We start from the raw sequence: 20030 nt of genomic DNA on the forward strand, positions 1-20030 counted from the left end.
AAAGACGTGCAAATTACTCTTTGAAATCGCATGCCTCAGATGCCTTCACTCAATCCCAGCATGTCGGTGACCCGCACAACCGCAGACGAAATGACACAGTCTTGTAGCGGAAGCGAAGCAGAGAGTGCAGCTCGTACTTTTGGTATCCCTATTATAGATGAGGACGACGAGTTGGATTCCGAAGCACACACCGGACACGTCCAAGATGGTCCTCAAAGTCTCGAGGCCACTGGACAGGAGCGGCTAATGAAACCGAAGATTGGCTACCGCGTCGAGTACCGCAACCGCTTCACTAACGACCTTCTTGCCGAGAGGGTACAAGAAAGGGGCAGTAAATCCATCATCAATCAGCGCGACGGCCCAATATTTGAGGTCATCACTTCCTACAAAGTTGTCGCTCAGGCTATGGATTCAAATAAGGATCTAGCTCTCAACTCTCAGCCACTGCCAAATTATGCTCTTCGAATCCACTCAATAGCACTCATCAACGCCATACAATCGGTTGTGCGATATTACCCAGGACAGGACTTATCTGGGGAGTATGTTACAATTCCCAAGCCGTATCCAGTACTTGTACACCATTACGACGAGTTGCAAAACTTTCGCAAAGATTGTCTATCGAAGAAGGAAGATGAACTTTGCATCAGACAGAAAGACGCTGCCGAGCATCTTCGTATCCTACTCGAATACCTGGATGTTGAAGTTATGGAAGATGTCCGGGAGGAGCAGGAGAGAAACAAAAGAGGATACGCAACATTTGACTGGAGATGGGTGGCTCACAAACCAGGAACCACAGTTCTGGAAAAGGAGGAGGCGCGTGATCCTGATTGGAGCGCGTATGTGATTCATTCTATGGAAGGAGGTGTACTCGAGAACCCGCCAACCGTTTGGCAAATCAATGGCTGGAGGTTAGACTACGGCGGACAACGCATTCAACGCGTGTGGGCGAATACGACGCCATGGCCCAAATTTGATGGCGAGAAAACAGACGCTGAGAATGGGGAAGCAACAAAGTTCATCGATCCGACTGCCGACGACACCTTTCTTGAAGACGAGTCAGCCCGTGAACTTATTGAGAACGGGAAGAATCTCATCAAAATGCTAGAGCCCAAATGTTACCAACACAGGGGCAAAACTGCGGATTTCCCACATATTGAGGTCAGTATCTTAGTGTCAAATTCTTGTCTGCTGCTTCTTGTATTGACTAAGTAGGTCGATGGAATGGTCATGGTAGATGTCAAGAGTCTCCATGACACGTATCCAAGGCTAGCGCCTGAGCCAATGGCAGATGATGATCTGAGAGACTGGTCAACTGAGTGTACTTGCGATGTATGCGTACGTAGGAAGCAAGAAGGAAGCAAGAAGGAAGCCTTGTGACGCGCCGCCCACCTCTCTTTATCAACTTTGGAAACCGAGATAAGGACGATGGCCTAATCGATCACGAACTCCTTCTACTGCCCTGCAAGGTTTGGACCTGGGTCTTCCGGACTCGAACGTGGGGTAAGATGGGCTATTTGCCAAATATGTTCAGACTCGTGAAACTAACATTAGTTAGAACGGGTTCATGTACGAAACCTATCCGATCCTCAGTTCAACGAGAACATGATAAGCCATCTAGTCATGGATGAGAGGCGCTTGAAAACAATCATGGCTCTATCAAAGAGCTTTGCTAGACTTACCCAACACGGCGAAGTCATGAAGGAAACGAGGTGGAGCGCAGACTTTGTGCGTGGCAAGGGAACCGGCCTGATTTTTCTCTTGCATGGCAAACCAGGTGTTGGAAAAACTTGCACAGCCGGTAGTTCCTCATGCTATCCTCGTGTGCATACGTATACTAACAGGAAGTCCGATATGTAGAATGCATTGCCGAATTCACTCACCGTCCTCTGATGATATTGACGAGCAGCGACATTGGCACAGATCCCCAAGAAGTGGAGTCGAATCTGACAGCAAACTTCAAGAGAGCCATGAAATGGGGCGCTGTTCTTCTTATCGATGAGGCTGATGTCTTTATGGAGCGTCGCACAACGTCTGATTTGATGCGGAACAGTTTAGTCGCTGGTGAGTAACGATTTGACCTTGGCTCGCTTGGAAGAGATTTCTGACTGGATCTCAAGGGTTTCTAAGGGCCCTTGAGTTCTACGATGGCATACTATTTCTCACGACGAATCGAGTGGGCTCGTTCGACGATGCCTTCATTTCCCGCATCCACATACAACTGTACTACCCAGACTTCAGTGATGACGAGCGGCAAAGAGTGTGGCAGACGTTCATCGATAAGCTTGCTCGAGAGAAGGGTGATACGATGCGTCTGACTTTGAATGCCACGGAGTACATCGAGTCTTTGAGGAACCAACGCCTTAAATGGAACGGCAGAGATATCGGAAATGGTAAGTGGCACAGTAAATGAAAACTGTGAGCTCTGGTGTGTGAGTGAGTTATTAACGAATGACCGCTGTAGCATTTCAGACAGCTATTGCTCTGGCAGAGTATGACGCAGAGAAAGACCGCGAAGGAAGAATTATGGTGAAGGATGACCACCTCCGAGCAGTAGTTGAACTATCCAAAGACTTCAAAGGATACCTCAATGAACTTCATCGCAGAGATGAGGGGAAAAGAGCAGAGCAGAGAATTGAGAGACTGGACAGCTACGATGGTACCAAGCAGGAATCTCCGTCGAGGGCGGGTTGACCACGGCTGGAGACAGCCGACCAGCACTCATTAGGATGTGATTAATGTTTTGGACACATGCAATGCGATACTTCTTTTCTCAAAATATCTAACGTTACTCTTAGGTACGATATGCTGTAGAACATGAGCCGTGCTGAGACGATGTAGTACCCATCGCCTTTACCACTAGAACGCACCCCACACAACAGTGTTCCGCTTCCTATCGTGTACGACCACTCTTTCACTCACTAAATAATGGAAAGGACGGTTAACCTCAATTAGGAAGGACGGGTTCAAGAAAAAACGCAGTTCTGCTCCTTTGCCCGAGTTGCCCAAGTGCGAGGTAGGCGCCAAGAGTAATCCTGTGATCCTTCCAGAACACCTTCCTTGATGAGACAAGTTTGCCGATTTCAAATTCACCCGCGCATCTTGATCAGCTGTCCACAAGCGGGTACCTATATATAGATAGGCCAGTCCTCTCACAAAACTGGGTTTGCAATGCATTTGAGAACAGCATAGTCACCGCCGGAGTTTCTGTCTCACAACAGAGTTATTCAACTCAAGTTCAAAATTCTCCAATGTGAGCACACACCTCTGACTATCTTATTCGCATGACTTACGACGTGATATTAACAGGCGCTGACAATCAAACGATCCGAACGAAAGAGTATGATCAAGCTCAATTTCGCCGCTCTCTTTGTCGCGGCTACCATGGCGCTTGCTGCTCCCGAGGGTGTCAAGCAACGACAGGCTGCCGGGTGTCAGCCTACAGAGGCTGTCTGCCGCGATGGTTGGGCCTGGTGCTGCTCCGGATCTACCTGTTACGAATTTGCTCCTCCGGTGGCTTGTTAGAGACATCAGCGTTAGTGAGAGGTGTTGTGAATTTGCGGCAAGAATGATGACTATCGTGTAAAGGATTGAAAGAGTCAATAGTGAATGATATCATTTGCAAAAGGAACCAGGGGTATGCGGGATTAGAGTGTGTCGTGGGGCGAGGTTGAACCATCTACGAATAGAGTAGCCATGGTAGCCGTCTCACGTAACCTCCTTTTGCCTTTGCTGTTTGCTGTCATTCCCGTCGCTGCATTTCTTCTTCGAAAGATCATCGAACTTAACTTTCATTACACTCCAAAAACTAAGTTGACCACCTGGGTCGCCTCTCTCTGTTTGACAGTATTCTTACATGCAGCGTTAGTCGGCATGCTCATCAGCTTACAACGCAACCTTCTGGCCGTAAACAATGACACCGGGGAAATTTCCGCCCTTCTCCGTCATGTCTTTGATGTATCTCTCTTCGAGGTTCTCAAACACTGAAGCCGGCATCTCGGGGCACATCACTAGCGATGCAACGTCAGCTCCATCATAGTTGGCGCCAAGGATGCGACTGACCTTTCGCCTGTCTTGAAACAAGGGCGATTGTGCGTTTAAATGGCTCAATAGACATTTTCATGTCCTCGTCGTTGGCATGCACTCTGCCGACGCCGCAGTTGATCCGCTCCAATTTGACGTTCTGCAACCCCGCCTTTTTGAATGCCTCGGGCAATTTCTTCTGGTAACCCCGATCCATGCCCACCTTCTCCATCATCGTTCCGATAATGTGGATGACATCCTTCAGGGCCTGAGGCTGGTCTGGCTGGTCGGAAGACACGTCCAATTCCATAGCCTGCAGCCATCCGCCAGGCGCCAGCGTTTCTATCAAAAGTCAGGCCACGATGCAACTCAGAAGTGGCGAAAGACACGAAAACTCACCCGCAAGATTTGCCACGGCCTTCTCAACGCCGGATTTACTCGTGCTGTGAAGTACGTTGCGGACATGGGTCATGTCGAACTTGCCCTTGAGGTCGTCCGCGGGTGGATCGCAGACGTCCTGGGTTACGTAGCGGATGTTGCCCTGAGCTGACGTGGGCATGAAAACGGTCGACACGTCTGCGCCAACCAGTTCGGCGGAGGGTGGGACTTGTTTCTGCAGGTCTCTGAGGAGCGTCCCTAATCTTGCGCGTCAACTTCAGGTTCTGGTGAATGCAACTGGCTATGGGAGCAGCGTACCATCGGCGCAGCCCATGTCGAGGACCTTTAGCCCGTCTTTCTTGAGGTCGACGGGGGCGAATGCGATCTTGTCGTTGAGGCACATTTGGATCCAGCGGTGCTGGATTTGGAGACGCTCCACTTCGGCGTCGGCGTTACCAACCATGGCCAGGTATGACTTGTCGTCCTGGGCCTGGGCCTGGGCCACGTTTGCACCGTTTGCGCCGTTCATGTTGAGGTTATTATGCGAATAGTATTTAGTAGATTGAATAGATTGAGATAGCTGAGAATTACAAGTATGAGAGAGTTGCTGGCTCACAATAAGACGATGAGAGATGGCGGGAGAGCAATCACTTATTATATGCAGGTCATCGTCCCAAGCTTCAACACCAACTCGCGAAAGTCTCAATGTCAGCTGCTAGAGGCATCGGCAAAAACATACCGAAAAGCGTTGGCTACCGAAGAGACGGTAGCCAGAGCGCAGTTCTAGAATGCGACAGCTAGTCAGAAAATTGCCTGTTTAGACCAATGGCTACCGCTCAGGAGCTACTTTTGCCATGCAAACTCAACCAGAAAGCCGGGGAGCATGAACTTCAACTTGTGTTTGCGGTATGGCAGAAGTTTCGATTGCTCAGGAAACAACATGGAATGGCAACATGCCGGTTAGCGAGCCTCGAGATACGGATCCGATAGCGATACCGAACGGGCTTTGAGAGCGCCAGAGCGCAATAACATTTATTCCATCGAGAACCTCACCTTCAGACGATCCGATTCTCCGTCCGTTGAAAGAGCAAACTACTCGACTTGTCAACTCTCCCTCCGGCTTCAGATGGATGGGGAGTTAGGGATGGTGAGGTCAGTGACGTGTTGGTGGGAGGGAGGGTTCATCGGGTGCGGGCGAGAGAGGCCAGCCGAGCTCCACGTTTTCCCTTCCCGTTTGCCCCTTGCCATCAAGCATGTGCCGCTCGAGCCACGCAACAGGCACTATCAATCAGTTACAGACGTGCGGACTAACCGAGGTTTACGCTGTCATGTTGCTTCTGTATTTCATTCTGTTTCGTTTGCAATTGAGTTCTCCTTTGTCAGCCGACTGCAGCAAGTCTATGCATGCCCCCGGCGCACTTTCATCTGCTATGCCGCTTCCGCCGTCCGCAGTCGTAGGGGCTTGGCTCCGTCTAGTCAGCCGGACGGGGGCCGGGACGAGAAAAGCATCAATTCGGGGCTGGGCACTATTCGGGTGATCCGAGTAGATTGTCGCTTAGAGGCATGGCAATTCGGAGAATCCTGCATAGCAATTCAGCCGGCGCCGTGCGGTTCCTGGCGTGCCTGGCAGAAGAACGGATGGGTTACAATACTGTGTCATATCGCCCGAGCCAAGCGGGTTGATCCATGCCCTGCAACGTATATCACTGCGCGTATCTCAACATACATGAAACCGCTGCCCCAATCTTGAGCTAAATAAGCAAAGTCACGCCATCCATGGGAAACACTCACTGTAGGGCTGTTTCTCAGCGCCCTTTGGCTGCTCTCTCAGTGCCGCTGTGCCGCTGCCCGCATGGCACAGCAGTCAACCCTTGAGTCCCTCACATTGCCGAGTCATTCTGGCTGATCCCCTTACCACCTTCCCTCATGGCGCGTGCGAAGATCCGAATCTCTCACGGCCATTGGCTCCACCCCAGAGACGATCAAGGTTTGAACATTGATTAAGAGCCATTATCATCCCGTCTAAGCCGTCCGCCGCTGTCTCGTACTTAATGACCCCGTCTACCCTCCATCTTCTTCGACAGTGTTTCGTGTTCGCGAGTGTCAAGCCTCAGTGTGTGCAAAAAAACTCCGTCCGTTGCTCTCTGTCCTTTTTGCCTCTCTCGAGTTGACCTCGACACCACCGTTCACTCCTTACCACCACGCCTTACCGCGAACGCGAAATCGATATCGAACCGCAGCGCAGATCGTTTGCTTCGACAACAGTCATCATGAAGGTCACATTCGCTTATGTTATGGTCGCCGCGCTCTTCGGAGTGTCGCAGGCTTCCGTTACCCCGCTCAACAACATCATCCGCCATGAGTACAACCTGAACGCCAGAGCTGGTGTTCACGGCAACCTGGCTGCGATCGCTCGCCGTGATGAGGCAGCGGCGCACATGCCCGAGTCCGACGTCTTGCAACCCGTCGTCTAAGACCACAAACAACGAGGCACACGATGGCAATTCCATAGTTACCACATGGGCGCACCGGCAACACCAGGCAACGGACCACTTGGTCCGCCGAGTCTTCTTCACACCAAACGGAGCACAGCCAGATCCATGGCACTCCAAGCAACTTTCAATCTTCGATTCTTGCATGCGTTAGACATGCCACCTAGGGTACATGAGCGGGAGTTTACGGGCGAGCTGGGAATATGAGGGAGGCGTTTGCAGGATCCGAAATGAATTGGGGGTTGACCGGGCACGGGAAAACGGGACACGGGAGGGAGAATGGCGGAGGGCGACTTGGCCGGACTGGTCTCAACAAACATGACAGACACCACGCTTGACAAGATTTCATTTTTTTCTTCCAACAAACAAAAAAGAATTCGTTCATCTCATCACACACCTGCCCCTCTCGAACAAGATTGACGTGATTTAACCTGCATCAACCCCTGCCGATAAGATCCCGCCCTAGCTGAGCTATTTTCTCAACCGAGCGCTGTCGCTGATAAGTCCAGGTGTAATTCCACGTCTTCTGCCCTTGAACCACCAAGTCGTAGTCCACTACCAAACGATCCTCTTCCGAAGTGTCGAAGGAAACAACGCCAAACTTGGAGCTGCCCCAAGGATGCGAATGCACAGAGACGTCCGTGTCCTCGATCTGCCTGTGATACCGAGTGAACGGTTCGTAGAACTGGTTTAGAGGGGATGTGGAAAATTCTATGATCGCCTTCCCACCCTTGTCGCCAGGCGGGAAAATTGTCGTCGCGTGTTCATGGCGATCCTAAAAAGCAATGTTAATCTCGACAATCACAATAGAGGAGATTGCCATCTCCACTGCAGTTTTCGGCCGGAGAGAAGCTTAACTCACCCCACTCAAGATAACCACTCCCTCGGTCAACCTCATCATGTCCAAGACCTGCTCCCGCTCGTGGAGGTATCCGGACCAGCTGTCGGCCGAATCGGGTCCCCTCCAATTTCGCGTGAAGGGCACGCTGCTCACGACGACCTTCCATGCTTTTTCCGACGCCAGCCACGCCTGGAGATCCGCGAGCTGGGCGGGGCCCAGCATCGTCTTGCCGGGCCCGTCGTCCATGGATTCCGCAGATCGGTATCGTCGGGTGTCCAGGACGAAGAAAGATATGTCCCCCTTGCGGAAGATGTAATGCGTCTTGCCGAGGCCGAACTGCGACGAGGGGTTCGCGTGCCCCTGGTAGGCCCAGAACGGCTGGATAGCGGACTGGTACAACCCTGTCTCGTTGGCGGCCCAGTCGTTGATGATTTCATGATCGTCGTAGAGATGGAGCCATGGCAGGGAGCGGAGTGCCGGCGTCCAGCTTGGCGAAGCGTAAACCTGGCGGTAGGCGGTGGTGTAGTCCTCAGGGGTCCAGCCCAGGGCGATGGGTAAGTCGATGTAGATGAAATCGCCGAGGAAAAGCATCATGTCTACTGGCTTCTGCATGAGATATTGGTCTAGGTATTCGAGCCCCTTGATTCTGAGACCATGATCCACCGGGCTGTAGGGGTAAAAAGGCTTTATGCAACTAGTTGACACTAGACTCCATCGCTTGGGGTCTCTGGCTGCTGTCTTGAATGAGCCTGCATGGCTTGCATTAGTATTGTAATAGTACTCTGTATTGGCTTTGAGTTCTTCAAAAAGGAATGTTCCGGTATAGTCGTTTGCGTCGGTCACAGTGATGACCTGAGACTTTGGCTGCTCTGCATCTTCCTCCGCCGAAGTAAGTCTAATTTCGACATGTGTGACAGGCGCAATTGGGGCACGAGCAACGATGCGCGCTGAGGTCTCGTCGACGTAACCCACACGAGAGAATGAGGTGTCGTCGCTCTGATGTAAGTAATGACTTCGATACAGGAAGTCCCAAACAGCGCCCAGAGACAGAAGATTCAACAAAATCGTAATGAAGCTCGAAAGAGACTGCCTTAAGTCAACCCAGCCACATAGGAGCAGCAAACTTGGATGACGGCGCTTAGGCTGAGAGTTGTCCGAGAAGAGTTTTGCGATGAGGTAAAGCACGTAAACCGCAAAGTTGCCATAGATGCGGTTGAGATACTTTCGTCCTAGAGGATGCTGTCTCAGTGTTAGCTGTTTGCCTCTTCCATAGATAACTCGAAGTTCAGATTGTCAAATACAAATCTTGTGAAAATCACCGCAGTGATCCTGAGAGTGAGCGTCGTGATGGCGGCCACGGAATCCAGAACGCTTGACAATGCCATATTCAGACTGGTTGTACCCTGGTTGGGTTGTTCCTCCGATGTTGATTTTGAGTTGCTTCCGACGCAAGACGGTTTGTCATCCGTTTTTCAGTCGACATGTTTGGTCATAGTTAGTATGAGGAGAGACCTAGACTTCCCAGTTTCTCACCCTCTTGCCAAATCTTCAGCCCAAGTCCGTGGTCTTGGAAATATGGTCCTTGTCCGGTGGAGGTTCAAACCTTCCATGGAGTGGCCAGCAATCCAGTCTTGCCAATGAGGAAGACACGTGCTGCATCTCGTCGGCTCAATCAGCAGTTTGCAGTTTCTAAGTGTCACCAAGAGGGGCCTGTGGGCTAGCATGCGCGTCCAAGGCCGCGTTCCCGAGCCGATCGGATTTAAACCGACTGTTAAACACGCATTCAAACACTCTCGAATCGCAATGGCCCCCAGCGAAGGATTGTGTTCACGAACTGGTAGGGTTCATATCGGAACCAACATGTGGATCGCGGGCAGCGGGACTCTACCCCGATCGACGTCTGACAAGTCCGCATTCCACCACGTGGGTGCCGTTGAGCGCCCGGACCCGACGGATTTCCTCCGACAGCGGGGACTTCTCAACAGCACCCAATAAAGAGGTTTTAGAGCTTGTGAAAGCTTGTTTTCGCTCTCAACTCACTGGCGAGGAAGCTCGTCCTTGTCGTGCGAAGGAACGCTATGCTCCTGCAAGAATCAACTTCCGGTATTCCTGGTTTCGGTCATGTTCCGTACATCTAATTGCCATCCTTTATCAGTCCATGGATGTAAGTTTTCAAGCACGTGTCCAATGGTTCGCGGCGACTGGCAGCTCCCAACCATGAGGATCACTATTGAACTCCAATGGCCGGCACACCTTATCCAACTTGGCGGGGGACCGGGAGCCACCAAGTGGTGCGTTAATACATCGAATGCCGGTTCGCGCCTGTGTCCCTTTTGAATTCGCGTGCAAACCCACGTTGGAGATCTTCAGAGTCTTTGCGTACCGAAGGGTTGGTATGATCAGGGGTTCCACGTGTAGTAGCTGCGAAACTTCCAGGTGCCGGGACTGTACCATACTTAAGTCTTTGGTCGTCCATCTTCCGTCTCGTTTCGTGACCGAGAAAACTTGGTTGAGTGAGCCTCAAAGTCGCTTCAAACATCGCCAACATGGAGACTGTAACACGCTCAGAAGCAGGCTCCGATTCTGCCAACGACATCACACAGAAAGATGCCGGAGTTGTTGTCACATCGCGCGACGACGCTTCGTCACAAGAACAGGCTCCTCCGGTCAGGACAGCTGGCAAACTCGATGTGCTGGTTCAAGGAGTCGCGCTCTTCTCAGACGGATACAACATTCAGATCATCGGCTACATGAACACGGTCTTGGCGAAGCTGTAAGTTCTCGGGGTCCAGCATATTCCGTCGAAAATCGAACCTTTTGGCTGAAATTCTCCCCAGCTATCCGAAGCAAATGACTAGCGAGGTCAAGACCAGACTTTCCAACTCCATTCTTATTGGTGACATTTTCGGCATGCTCATCTTTGGACTGTGCATCGACAAATTTGGTAGAAAAGTTGGCATCGTACTGACCACTTTCTTCTTGGTCTTGGTGAGTCGTTAGCTGTTCACTCTCTCAGCGAGGATCTTGGGACTAAGACATTCAGGGTATTGTGATTGCGACTGCCGCACATGGAACTTCTGTGCAAGGAATGTTCTGGATGATGGTTATCGGGCGTGGAGTTGCGGGAGTTGGTGCTGGTAAGCTCACGCGGACGCCTTCGTTTTAATGCTTCGACTGACCCTTTCTAGGTGGAGAGTACACTGTCTGCACATCCCAAGCTCTCGAGTGTGCCGACAGTACCGAAGCTATGCGGAGACGGCGTGGAATGCTCGTCGCCGTTTCCACGAATGCTGCCATTATCTCCGGTTTCGTGGGCTCTAGCATCGTATCACTCATCGTCATCGCAGCTTACAACGGTGAAGCCAGCGATGGTATCTGGCGCATATGCTTTGGCATCGGCATCTTCGTAAGTAGACCACCCTTGTTCCTAGAGGCCCGGATTAACGTCTTGAATAGCTACCCTTGGTGATTTTCTTCTTCCGCATGCGACTCGTCGACTCTCAGCAGTACAAGAAACATGCAATCCAGCAGAACATTCCTTACAAGCTTGCTCTGAAGTTCTACTGGAAGCCTCTCCTCGGCTGCTGCAGCGCCTGGTTCCTCTACGATGCCGTGGTCTACCCCTTCAACCTGCTTGCCCCTACCCTAGTCTCAGGCTTCTCCTCCCAGCAAACCATGATCCAGTCCATCGGTTGGTCGGCATTGATCAATGCGTTTGCCTTGCCCGGCGCTTTCATCGGCGCGCTATTGATGGACCGCATCGGCCGCCGACAGACCTACGCCCTCGGCTGGGCCATCGTCTGCATTTTCGGTTTCGCAATCGGCGGATCCATGATTCAACTCAACAACGTCTTCCCTCTGTTCGTCACTTTGTACGGTCTCTTCCAGACTTTCTTGTCCGTCGGACCGGGCGATTGCAACTTTCTCGTTTCCAGCGAGTCTTTCCCGACTCCGCTCAGAGGGCACTTCCTTGGATTTGCGGCTGCGGTCGGTAAGGCTGGTGCTGCTGTTGGAACGACGGCACTCAGCGCCGCTCTCGCCAGCTTTGATGATCGTCTCAAGGGCCAACAAGCCATTTTCCTGATCGGAAGTGGTATCTCTGTCATAGGCACTTTGTGTGTCTGGTTCCTGATTCCTAACGTGAGCTTCAACCCCTCTGCCCTTCTCCTTTTCCCTGTCAACTTAGCTAATGATGTGCAAAGGCTCCTAAGTATCTTGAAGATGAGGACGTGAGATTCAAGAACTATCTCGAGGCGAATGGATACGATACCAGCAATATGGGTTTGAAAGCTTACTAGTTCTTTAACCGACAAAGTCTTCTAAACATGAAATCACAAGCTCTCAGCTTTAAGAATGAGCAGGGGACAGTAAAAGCAAATGTATTTCGCTACCCAATAACACAAAGAAAAAGCACGCGTATTCTATAATGATGTGGCCTTCTCCGAGTTACCGCCGATTTGCCTTGTCCACAGATCCATGTATCTGCCGCCAAGAGTCAGCAACTCATTATGAGTTCCACTCTCTACCACCCTTCCCTCGTGAACCACGATGATCTTGTCTGCACTGACAACCGTAGATAGTCGATGCGCAATGACAAAAGTCGTCCTGCCCTCCTTCAACACGTCCAAGGCGCCCTGGATGCTCGATTCCGTCTTGGTGTCTACCGCGCTGGTAGCCTCGTCGAGAATAAGGATTGGCGGATCCTTCAAGAAAACTCGTGCAATAGCCAGTCGCTGGATCTCACCACCTGACAACTTGACACCCTGCTCTCCCACACGACTTTGATAGCCATCCGCAAACGACAAGATTCTGTCGTGGATTGCGGCCGCTCGGCAGGCATCGAAGATCTCCTCATCCGTGGCCATCGGCCGGGCGTAGCGGAGATTCTCCATTACTGCTGCGTTGAACAGCAATGGATCCTGCGGAACGACGCCGAGGGCATCCCGAAGTGAGCTGAGAGTGATGTCGCGGATGTCGTGGCCGTCGATAGTGATGCGGCCGGAAGTCACATCGTAGAATCGAAGCAGAAGTTTCATGATGGAGGACTTGCCTGCACCAGTCTCTCCGACTAGGGCAACGGTATGCCCTGGCGCAGCCGATATGTTCAGGTCTTGAATCGTAGGCCGTCTTGGATCGTAAGAGAAGCTGACGTTCTCGAACTCGACGTGCCCCTTGACATCCCTCAGCTCCCTCGCGTTCTCACTTTCGACGATTGTTGATTTGGTTTGGAGGAGATTGAGAAGACGCTCAGCATCGACCAGATCATTCATCAAGTACCGGTAATCGTGCGAAAGCCACTTCAACGGCCAGACCAGATAGTCCCAGTACTGAAGCAAAAAGACAAAGTCGCCCGCAGTGGCTCTACCTTGCGAGATCTCGCGCAAAACCAGGCTGGCAAGAACAAAGAAGGTGAGCGGAACAGCCATGTCGAGAAGGCCTTGAACCAGGGCGTCGCCAATACCGTATCTACGGCTCGCTTCAAGTCGAGACTCAACGGTCTGGCCAAAGCGACGCTTTTCATAGCCAAACATGTTGAAGTAAGTGACAGTCTGCCAACCTTGGACAGCCTGGTGCATGACCCTGGCCTCCTCTCTCTCAGCCTTGCTTGAGGCTCGCTTGTTCTTGATGTTCATGCTGGATGTGTAGACTTCAAGTGTCATGAACGCTGCCGCGGCCAAGGCCATGGCAAGAGCGAGGTAGACATTGAACTTCCAGTAAAGCAGCCAAAATGCCACAAACAGATCGATGACGGTAGGCAGTATCTCGTTGACAGCGGTGTCCAGAACGTTGGTGAGCGACTCGCCCTGCTCAATAGCCTTCATTACTTCAGCTGAGTCCCTCTCAGAGTGAAACTCCATAGACAGGCCCATGACATGACCAAAGGCGGCGTTGGTAACTTGGCGGTAGGAGAATTGCTTGATCGGAATCTTGGCGAGTGCGTCAAGTAGACCGAGGCCTGCGTCATCTTTTAAGATGACCAACCCCAGCCAGATGGCAAGAGTCCCGTAAGGAGCCTGGTTGTTGAGAATCTCATCCGTAACGCGACCTAACTGACTTGGGATCAAGACGTTCAAGACTCTCCTTCCAGCGATAGAAAGTAAGCAAAGGAAGATAGAGAGCTGGACTTTCCGGTCTTTCTTTGGGATCAGATAAGGCAAAAAGATGGTGAAGTCTTTGATGTAACCAAGCCAGCCTCCGGTCTCTTTAAGTCGCTTAGCACGGCGACGTTTGATGCTGGCGCTGTCATCCTCGTCATCTTCGGAATCGAGGTCCGAGTCCTTGCTGGCCACTTCCGTCTCGGTATCGTCGCTAAATGGCACGCTGCCATAGCAAGTTGAATCGCTTCTGTTGGTAGAGGAACTCGTCCGGAGAAATGGCTGGCTTTCTTCCGAAGCATCTTGTTGATTCTTGCTCAGTGATTGACTTAGCCGGGCTGAGAGAAGGAGCAACACAGCCAGTAGGCGGACTGCCTGGCAGCAGAGTATGGCGATTTGTCGGGTGGAGTTAAGATCGCCAACAGCGGTCAGAACTAATAGTGGAGTTTCAAAGAGGACTGTGGCGACGGGAACGCCTAGAGAAAAGCCGCGTCCATGGCGACAAAAAAAAGCGACTGTCCAAGCGAAAATAGACACAAAGAGATGAACCAAATGAGATTGTTCAGTTTCCAATGCATTTGGTTGATTAGCGGTGATAACAAATTCTGAGATAAGTGTAGAAAAAGTGACAAGTAAAAGAAATAACCGTGGTTTTGATTGATTTTGTGGTAATGGTCGTACTCTATTGTCTGTACGGCGGAGTTGTGCAAGTGTTGAAACAGCTGGGACTAGAGCGACGCCCAGTGCACAGCCGTAGTGGAGGGCTTCACAAGCCCCAAGGCGAGTGACCATGCTGGATGGGAGCAGTGACGCTTGGCTGAAGATGATCATGCTTTGGTGAACAAGGGCCTCAAGATCAAGGCGGAAGAAACTTAATAAATATATATATCCGAGTTGGTTCGAACTGGCGCGTGTGACGTAAGACCAACTGCCGGTGTGCATCGCAAACCAACAACAGTCTCTTTAGCTGTGTACCGTACCCTTTAGTGCTGATTCTGTCATCCCCACTACATTTACGATGTCCCGCAGCGGGCAAGTTTGTCTAAACTTTTTCGTGTGGGCAGTTTCGTGTGGGCAGTGCTCATACACTGAAATCTGACTCACCGGGCCCGGGCCGTCTCTAGCTAGACTGTTTAGACTGCGCTGAAGCGCGAACTTGAGTCGGAACGCGCGGGCTGCGGCATAGCTGTAGCAGTTTGTCTCTATTAGGCTATCTTCAACAGGTCCTAATTGGACCATTTTCAGTGGTTTGCCGCGGTGTTCTCGGGGTCCACGATGCACAGCCATCACCTTCAGCTGCAACCCAATTCATGTTCCCTGTATATGTTTCTTTCATTTGAGCCAAACCCCACTGAGGCCAAACCCAACTCAGTTTCGATGCGATGCTATCCATTCGCAAAAAAGCAGCAGATCAATCGACATTGGGTGAAAGCAAGTCATAATTGTCTGAGAGCATCATGATGAGCCATCATATGACTCACATATGCACATCAGCAGTGACATGCAAGACCCGAATTGAGCTTTTTTGAAGAAGAACTGTTCTGTTGTCAGACGACAGAACCAATCAACTGATTTCGGCAAAAGTCCTCCGCTTGCGTACGGCTAACATGCCGTTTGGGTGGCGAATTTGATGCTCAACCAACAGTTCGCAAAATCCTGTCCAATTTGTCGACCGCAATGCAGCAAACATGAATCTCAAAGTCTAGCTTCTACCGGTTCTCCCATTCCCTCAATTTACTGGCACCTCATTCGCTTTTAAGACTGAGAGCCGTCATGTTTGTCGCAAGGGCGGCTGCGCCCTGGTGCCTGTGGTCAGGAATCGCAGCCAACTCCTTCAGCTTGGCCTGCTTCTCCATCCACGCGCGGGCCCCGCCGTAATTGCAGTTGTAATCCATGAACTCTCCGGGATTCCTGTCCGTGTCAGAATCTTCACTATGACCTCTAAGCGAAGAATACTTTCACTCACATTGTGATTTTGTTGGTAGACTTGTCAGTCGCTGGCTTGCCTGACTGCCTGCTGTAACCCTGGATGAGCGTTGCTCGATCGTATCTGCATTCGAAAACGGTCTATTCTGATTGTTAGGATAAGCAGCATATTGTGCAGATGTTGTGCTTGCCTTCAGCAAACTAGCAACCTCCTCCTCCGTTGGCTTAGTCTTAACATCGGAGAATATGGCTCCGAGCGCTTCTGCGTCTTCGACACCCTGGCTAGCTCCTTGACCCTGGGTCGGAAGCATCGGGTGGCTCGCATCGCCAATGATGATGGTGCGTCCTTTATGCCATGTCTTCAGAGGATCCTACAAGACAGCTGTCAGTGAAAACCTTCCTGAAGTTGGCTTCGACTTACAAGATCACGCAACTGCCACAGCCCAACTTCGGTGCAGTTCTTGAAGACAGCCCTTGCCCAAAGAGGGAAGACGTTGAAAGTTTCCCTGAGCTTCTCGGGATCTCCCTTGGTCGTCCAGGACTTGCCTTCTGCATTCTCTTGCATTTGGTCTGGTAACTATTAGCAACGGCTTCGCACCAAACGAGACAGCTCACATACCATCTGGGAGCATTGCGACAATGCTGTAAATCGAACCATTTCTAGCAGGGCCCATGATGATTCTTCGGTCATGGCCCATTATCATTGTGGTGATTGACTCTTTGGGGTCGATCACGGATGTGAAGTCTTTGTCTTGCCCGAGTTCCGAGCTGTCAATAATGAGTCGGTACGCTACTTAAGATTAGCTGCTGCAAGATGCGAAAGATACTGTATGTGGGCTCACCCGACAATCCGGTGGGTATCGCGGGGGCCTCTTTTCCAATGACAGCCTGTCTCAGGACACTCTTACTGCCATATAAAGTAAGTCAAAACCGGATATGTGGAAGGGCGGTAACTTGGAGGTGATACGTACATGCCGTCGGCACCTACGACCAGGTCTCCAACGAGCTCCTCGCCGGACTCAAGCTTCACAACACCAGCGTCTGGGTCACAACTCGCGACCACGCAACCAGTACGGACAATCACTGGGCCGTCATCTGGTGTTTCTCTTGTTGCAGCTTCTTTGAGTGCATCATGCAGATCAACCCTTGGCAGTCAGCTTCTGCATCTTCACTCCATACCGCTCTTCGCCTACCTGTGGTAAACCATGCGTTCCTACGCGGCCGGTCAATTATCATTGACAGAATGGCTCTTGTGCAGTAGAGGAGTTACTTACGGCTCCATAGTTCTTCTTGAGATGAAATGGGATCTCGGCGTGAAGTTTGCCGTCGGTGTCATAAATGCGGAACTGGTGAGAACATCAGCGCCATGTGGTTGGATGTCTCGTGGTCTTTCAATGCGCACCGCCTTGTCGGCCATGGAGCCCTTCTTGGCAAGTGAGTCTTCGAGGCCCCATTCCTTCTCAACGATTCTGCAAACCGATAGTTAGCTAAATGAAAGGAGGTAGCCATGTTCAGCAAGGCGAAGGCAAACGCACTTCGAAGCATTCGGCTGTAAGCTGTGGTATTAAGTCAGCCACGTCACCTTAATCCTTACAGGGATAGGCTTATAGCAGCCTTGTTCATGGAGTCCTACGATATTGTTGCACCGATTTCCTTGTTCAGATGGCTTTGTTCTAACACAGTGATGTGCCGATTCGGCCCACGCAATGCAATGGCCTGTAAATATTAGCAATGATGTGTCGATGACTTGGCAAGGTTTCAACATACCGAGGAGAGGCCTGCGATCCCGCCACCGACGATGACAATGTTAAATGTACTAGAAATGGCAGCCATGGCGATATGTTACTACTGGTCACTGAAGGTATGCCGAGTAAAAACGCCCAGAGCACCCTGGCAAGATCAAATACGAATCCTAACCAAGTTTCAACGAACCACAGTGAATTTGAGACAATCGGAAGATGCAGACTGCTCCGAGGGAAGTCATATGCCTGCCGCATCCTCGCTCATGGTAATCATCCTTCAATCAATGGCCGTCCACTTGCCGACGACCCACCGGAGTCGGCACGCGTGCCATGGCAATGTGGAGAAAGTTCAGGGGTACTTATTTCGCAGTGAAATCCGAACCGAACAAACCGAACCGAGGATTTGGAGGGGCCCGAGTGTAAGTCACCACGGGCGACCGTCGTCGACCTCGGAGACTTGGAGGAACCCCCGGGTGCACGGGAAGCTATTGTTCAGGAGGAAGTTTTGTGGCAAAAATCATGCCTTGATCCAAGATATCAATAAGAGCCGCGATCGTCTAACCCGAGTCAGACTTTTTGCAACAGCTCTGCAGCAGTCCAAGACGCACTTGCATAGGCACACGCACATCAACTACATCCAACATGGCCACCACTACCACCATCACTGAGCAGCCCAGCGCTCCCATCACGGCCGTCGATGATGGTCGCATGAAGATGGATGGCTCAGACCCGACGTTTGGTGACTGGAGAGATGATCTTCTTCGCGATGGCTATGCCTTGATCAAAGGTGCCATCCCGAGAGAACGTGCCGATGGCTACGCCGACAAGATGTACTCAGTCCTTGAGTCGTTGTAAGTAAACATAGCCCTCTGGGAAAAGCTCGAAAGCTGACCAAGCTGGCAGTGGTCTTGGATACGACCGCAACGACCCGTCTACCGTTCACCCCGACAAGCTTCCCGTCATCAACGAGAAGGGCATGCTGATGGCCTACGGCGCCTGCCACGAAGACTTCGTCTGGAGCATCCGTAGCGAGCCTGGGGTTGTCGGGCCCTTCGAGCAGGTCTACAACACCGAAGACTTGATTGTATCTTTCGACGTCATCAACTATGGCTTCGCCAACCGCGCCAACTTGCCGGAGAACAAGCCTTGGCCTCACCAGGATCAAGTATGTGCGGGACAGGTTCAAGACAAGAGTCGCTACTAACACCATGCCAGGACCCCGAGAAGCCTGGCTTCCGTTGCCTCCAAGGCCTCGTCAACCTCCACCCTTGCGGTCCCAATGACGGCGGTCTGATTGTCTGCAAGGGCTCTCACAACCTGAGCGCCCAATTCCACGAAGAGCTCAAGGACGAGCCTCGCATTCCCGCCTGGACGAAGGAGTGGTACGGCTTCACCGACCGCGGCATGCAGTGGCTCAAGGACCACGGCGGCGAGTGGATCAAGGTCTGCGCCGACCCCGGTGACTTGATTGTCTGGGACTCCCGAACCGCACACTACAACGTCCCTGTCAAGGGCGAGATTGACCGCATGGCTGTTTACACCTGCTTCATGCCCGTGACCGACGCTACCCAAGAGGATCTTTTGAGGAAGAAGGCCGCATACGAAGGTAAGATAATATTATTCCGCATATAATTGGGGCATACTACTGACCTCTTGCCTGCGTAGCCCGCCTAGGAACTACCCACTGGCCCAACGCCAGACACACCGGCTCGAACGCTGCCGTTCGCAACGGAAAGCCCGATCACATTGTGAGGGACAGGCCACTGAAAGACGCGTTGTTGAGTGAGAGAGCTTTCAAATTGACCGGAATTCCCTATATCCAAACAAGCGCATGAGCTAAAAACACGGGCTCTTCTGGCTTCATCTTCATGTATTCAAAAGACATTGTCATTGGCTAGCATAGTGTACAAGAACAAGACTGTTATCCTTCAAACCATTGTCTCACCAGTGAAAACTGTGATAAACACCGAAATTCGAGCAGGGAAAGGCCTGCAAAGTGCCTCGTTGCAACATGCATCGCGAAGAAGGGCACTTGCCTTCAACAGACACATATGCAGTACTCTTCAACGATGCATTGGCGCATGCATTGTCAATCACTGTATTCCGAGTCTTGCTCCGAGGATTTCGCGTCAAGATCCGAAGATCCTGGCTCTTTCTTCATGGCATCGCCATCCGTGAAGAATTCCCGAGTCCGCGGATGTGGTAGCTAAGAGCAACATTAACCCAAACTGTACCGAGCTGCTTTTGCTATCCGAGATGAGCCCAATCACGAAAGGTGCCATCACGACTCTATGCAATAGTTGCCGCATAGCAGGGGAAAGCATATCCGCGATGATCCGTTCTTGGCCAAGGACGAAGGCACTGATAAGACAATAATCACAAAGACGTCGCTTTCCGAACCGAAGCGTCGTGTCCAGTGTGGCACAGCAATCAAACCGAGGACTCCAACTCTGGGGTGCCGTGAGGGGCATTCTGCTGGGCCTCCCCTTGTTTGGCTAGTCTTCCCCGCAAACCAGCTGAATGGGTACGGAGCGCC

At 51.5% G+C, this 20030-nt stretch overlaps 8 protein-coding genes across 8 annotated transcripts; 4 read left to right on the forward strand and 4 right to left on the reverse strand.

Annotated features, from left to right (window-relative positions):
- Positions 1–60: 60 nt before the first annotated feature.
- On the forward strand, positions 61–2691 carry atad3-b (ATPase family AAA domain-containing protein 3-B; the record flags this gene model as incomplete). Its single annotated transcript, XM_037321449.1, has 6 exons — positions 61–1158; positions 1213–1335; positions 1552–1798; positions 1858–2061; positions 2118–2390; positions 2462–2691. The coding sequence occupies 6 exons, from the start codon at positions 61–63 to the stop codon at positions 2689–2691; spliced, it is 2175 nt and encodes a 724-aa protein (XP_037180449.1).
- A 1191-nt stretch (positions 2692–3882) lies between these two features.
- Positions 3883–4927, reverse strand: psoC-1 (Methyltransferase psoC; the record flags this gene model as incomplete). Its single annotated transcript, XM_037321450.1, has 4 exons — positions 3883–4007; positions 4060–4362; positions 4420–4656; positions 4717–4927. 4 exons carry the CDS (start codon positions 4925–4927, stop codon positions 3883–3885), a joined length of 876 nt encoding a protein of 291 aa, XP_037180448.1.
- Positions 4928–6668: 1741 nt separating this feature from the next.
- CGCA056_v006200 (uncharacterized protein) lies at positions 6669–6872 on the forward strand (the record flags this gene model as incomplete). Its single annotated transcript, XM_037321451.1, has 1 exon — positions 6669–6872. The coding sequence occupies one exon, from the start codon at positions 6669–6671 to the stop codon at positions 6870–6872; it is 204 nt and encodes a 67-aa protein (XP_037179084.1).
- A 454-nt stretch (positions 6873–7326) lies between these two features.
- phoD-1 (Alkaline phosphatase D) lies at positions 7327–9116 on the reverse strand (the record flags this gene model as incomplete). The annotated part of the gene is made up of 3 exons (XM_037321452.1): positions 7327–7665; positions 7753–8970; positions 9033–9116. The coding sequence occupies 3 exons, from the start codon at positions 9114–9116 to the stop codon at positions 7327–7329; spliced, it is 1641 nt and encodes a 546-aa protein (XP_037179083.1).
- A 1161-nt stretch (positions 9117–10277) lies between these two features.
- On the forward strand, positions 10278–12029 carry GIT1-2 (Glycerophosphoinositol permease 1; the record flags this gene model as incomplete). Its single annotated transcript, XM_037321453.1, has 6 exons — positions 10278–10504; positions 10569–10719; positions 10775–10868; positions 10920–11137; positions 11188–11871; positions 11934–12029. The coding sequence occupies 6 exons, from the start codon at positions 10278–10280 to the stop codon at positions 12027–12029; spliced, it is 1470 nt and encodes a 489-aa protein (XP_037179082.1).
- Positions 12030–12152: 123 nt separating this feature from the next.
- hmt1-1 (Heavy metal tolerance protein) lies at positions 12153–15065 on the reverse strand (the record flags this gene model as incomplete). Its single annotated transcript, XM_037321454.1, has 2 exons — positions 12153–14138; positions 14931–15065. The coding sequence occupies 2 exons, from the start codon at positions 15063–15065 to the stop codon at positions 12153–12155; spliced, it is 2121 nt and encodes a 706-aa protein (XP_037179081.1).
- Positions 15066–15571: 506 nt separating this feature from the next.
- CGCA056_v006204 (FAD-dependent monooxygenase OpS4) lies at positions 15572–17585 on the reverse strand (the record flags this gene model as incomplete). The annotated part of the gene is made up of 13 exons (XM_037321455.1): positions 15572–15737; positions 15793–15893; positions 15962–16123; positions 16174–16322; positions 16372–16542; positions 16595–16659; positions 16724–16897; positions 16946–16965; positions 17027–17098; positions 17155–17221; positions 17288–17308; positions 17386–17468; positions 17520–17585. The coding sequence occupies 13 exons, from the start codon at positions 17583–17585 to the stop codon at positions 15572–15574; spliced, it is 1317 nt and encodes a 438-aa protein (XP_037179088.1).
- Positions 17586–18136: 551 nt separating this feature from the next.
- Positions 18137–19329, forward strand: CGCA056_v006205 (uncharacterized protein; the record flags this gene model as incomplete). Its single annotated transcript, XM_037321456.1, has 4 exons — positions 18137–18345; positions 18398–18659; positions 18710–19100; positions 19160–19329. The coding sequence occupies 4 exons, from the start codon at positions 18137–18139 to the stop codon at positions 19327–19329; spliced, it is 1032 nt and encodes a 343-aa protein (XP_037179087.1).
- Between the last annotated feature and the right edge of the window lie 701 nt (positions 19330–20030).

Source organism: Colletotrichum aenigma (genome assembly GCF_013390185.1).
Source record: "Colletotrichum aenigma strain Cg56 chromosome Unknown KSG_Cg56_contig04, whole genome shotgun sequence".
NCBI classification, from domain to species: domain Eukaryota; kingdom Fungi; phylum Ascomycota; class Sordariomycetes; order Glomerellales; family Glomerellaceae; genus Colletotrichum; species Colletotrichum aenigma.